The sequence below is a fragment of the Lactuca sativa genome, chromosome 6, assembly GCF_002870075.4.
Source record: "Lactuca sativa cultivar Salinas chromosome 6, Lsat_Salinas_v11, whole genome shotgun sequence".
Lineage (NCBI taxonomy): Eukaryota > Viridiplantae > Streptophyta > Magnoliopsida > Asterales > Asteraceae > Lactuca > Lactuca sativa.
The window spans coordinates 53,306,838-53,309,722 of NC_056628.2; the positions used below are offsets into that span (position 1 = coordinate 53,306,838).

General features: G+C 38.3%; 1 protein-coding gene across 1 annotated transcript; it reads right to left on the reverse strand.

Annotated features, from left to right (window-relative positions):
• Positions 1-1,146: 1,146 nt before the first annotated feature.
• Positions 1,147-2,226, reverse strand: LOC111905413 (uncharacterized). The gene has a single exon (XM_023901112.1). The coding sequence runs from the start codon at positions 2,224-2,226 to the stop codon at positions 1,147-1,149; it is 1,080 nt and encodes a 359-aa protein (XP_023756880.1).
• Positions 2,227-2,885: the final 659 nt, after the last annotated feature.

Genomic DNA, 2,885 nt, shown 5'->3' on the forward strand with positions numbered 1-2,885 from the left:
ATGAGTTGAGGGCAATTCAATTTGCTTGACATCAAATCTTGTGGATTTCTTCACCTCCAAATTATTTACCAACTTCTCAACTTCTGGATCTAAGGAATAAAGCTTCAATTTCTCGGCTAGTTTCCTATAATCAAACCCTTTGCTTAGGATCATCTCCAACATATCACCATTTGACAGCTCGAACAATTCTTGGGTTAGTGGTTCAACAAAATCAACAAAATAAAAGGATGAAACATCACTAGGATATCTCATAGCATCATAGATACTAAAACTTATTGTTTCACCATCAGACTCCATTGTTAAACTTCCACATACACATCGATTATTGTCCTAGTCGTCTTCAAAAACGGTCTCCCAAGTAAAATTAGAGCCGAATTGGAGGATATTTGTTCCTATAAATCAATTACATAGAAATCCATCGGGAAGACCAATTGATTCACTTGCACCAAAACATCTTCTAAAAAACCTATAGGAAAGACACTTGATTTATCTGCAAGTGAAATTATGACACCGGTTTCATTTAAAGGCTCGAAATTCAATGATTCATACACCGAATAGGGCATGACATTAATAGAAGCACCGAGGTCGAGCATAGCGCTACTAAAAGTGACATCCCCTATCTTGCAAGGAATCATAAACATTCTCAGATCCTTGCACTTAGGTGGAAGTTTTATTTGTAAGACCGTGGATGCATTCTTGTTCATCAAAATCCTTTCATTTCCCTTCAATTTTCTCTTGTTGGTGCAAAGTTCATTAAAGAATTTTGCATATCTAGGTATTTGTTTGATTGCATCAAGTAATGGGATGTTTACTTCCACCATTCGGAAGGTGTCCAAGATCTCCTTCTCCTCCGCATTCTTTTTTGAGGTTGGAAGTCGGGAGGGGAATGACGGTTGAGTGGATATTGGTGTCACTAGAGGAATAGTCTTCTTTGAAACTCCGGCTTGTGCATCATTCTTGACAACAAGATCCTCAATGGGATGATCTCTATTTCTTCCTCATCTTCCCTTGAATTCTTCTTGTAACTACTCTCTCCGGTTTGTTTACCACTTCTCAAAGTCACTACATTGACATTTGGGTTCTTTTCGATTTGAGAAGGTAGTTTGCCATGGGACTCCAACTTTCTTATAGATGTAACTATATATCCTATTTGTGCTTCAACGTTGGAGATACTAGTCCTTGTCTCTCCTTTTGGAGTTGTTGGGTACTAGTGGCAAGAGACTTGTCAATGTCTTCAAGAGACATCCCGGAGCTACTCGGTTGGGATTGAGGAGGTTGTTGGTGATGTGGAAGGTGTGGTTTGGGTTGATAGTGAGCTTGTGAATATTGGTAATGGGGTTGTTGTGGTGGGTAGGAAGGTCTAACCAATGCATTTTGATAGTCGGACGGTTTGTTGTGGTAGTTTTGGAACTCTCTCGTGGCATTCACATGCTTCGTGTCTTCTTGGAGGATGGGACACATATTCGTAGGATGTCCCATTGTTACACATATTCCACAAACCATCACTTGTGGAGTTTGTCCCATGGCTAACTTTTGGACAAAGGATGTTAAATCTTTGATTTGAGACTCTAGGCTCGATGTCACCACTTCATTGACTTTGTGTTGTGTGTCTTTTTTCATGTCCTGGCGCAGGACAAAGTGTTGGGAGTTTGCGACTATGGTGTTAAAGAGTTGTCTTGTTTGTTGTGGAGTTTTTCTAAAGACATCTTCACCACTTGAGGCATTAACTAGTCTTCTCTCAATTGGTAATAATCCTTCATAAAAGTGTTGAATGAGGAATTGTTCCGGAATTTGATGTTTTGGACAATTATAGCATAAGTTGTTGAACCTCTCCCAATAATCATGGAAATTCTCATTTTGACCTTGGCAGATACGACAAATTTCATTGCTAAGACTTGGGAGTCTTGAAGCGGGATAGAAATTATCAAGAAAAGCTCTTGCCATATCAACCCATGAGTTAATTGACTCCGGTGAAAGATAGAATAACCAATCATTTGCTCTATCGACCAATGAAAAGGGGAATGCCCTTAATTTGATTTTGTCATCGGTTGACCCTTGTGGCTTCATGCTATTGCAAATAATGTGAAACATCTTCAAATGTTTATGAGGGTCTTCATTTTCCAATCCAAAAAATGTTGGAAGGTGATGAACTAAACTTGATTCCGAACCTCCTTCCAAGACGGGGTAATTGATACCAGTTGGAGTTTGTGTAACATCGATTTCCATCATTTGCCTCAAGGTTATTTTAGGAGTTTCTCCTCCTCCCCATTGCAATTGGGTTTATGATGGGTGAATTTTGTTGTAGGGGTGGTGTTTTGGGAATTTCTTGGCGAAGGTCGGGGCTAGAATGGGGTTCGGTGTCACTAGAGGAAGCGGTTTCAACCTCCGGGTCCCCGTGAGGATTGGAAGTTTGACCACATTATATTTTCTTTTCCTTTGCCAAACGCCTTGCTTCTTTTTCAATTTCCAGGTTATAAATCAAATCACTTGTATGTTGAGATCTGGGCATAGAGAAACAAATTGATTAAAAATAAACCAATCCCTGACAATGGTGCCAAAATTTAGTGGTTGTCGAAACCAACAAAATAAATAACCCTAAATCTTTTATACTAAAATAGTGTATAATGGTAAAGGGGTCGAATCCATGGAGATTTGCTAAATTTGTTACTCAACGAAAATCTCTTTGCCAAAGTACTTGTAAAATGACAATAAAAATAAAAATGGGGTTTTGGTCTTTTAAAATACTTGAAATGAAACTAGAGTTAAACTAAGATTTAAATGGAAAATTAACCAAAAACAAGAATTTGATATAAAATCAATACGAGAGAAATGGTTGACTTAAGGTTTCCTCACTTTGACTTTTGATGAACATATCATTAGAATCC

What these genes read in the sequence shown, in the direction of transcription:
- LOC111905413 (XM_023901112.1), bottom strand. Translation starts at nt 2,226, where the DNA reads ATGGAAATCGATGTTACACAAACTCCAACTGGTATCAATTACCCCGTC.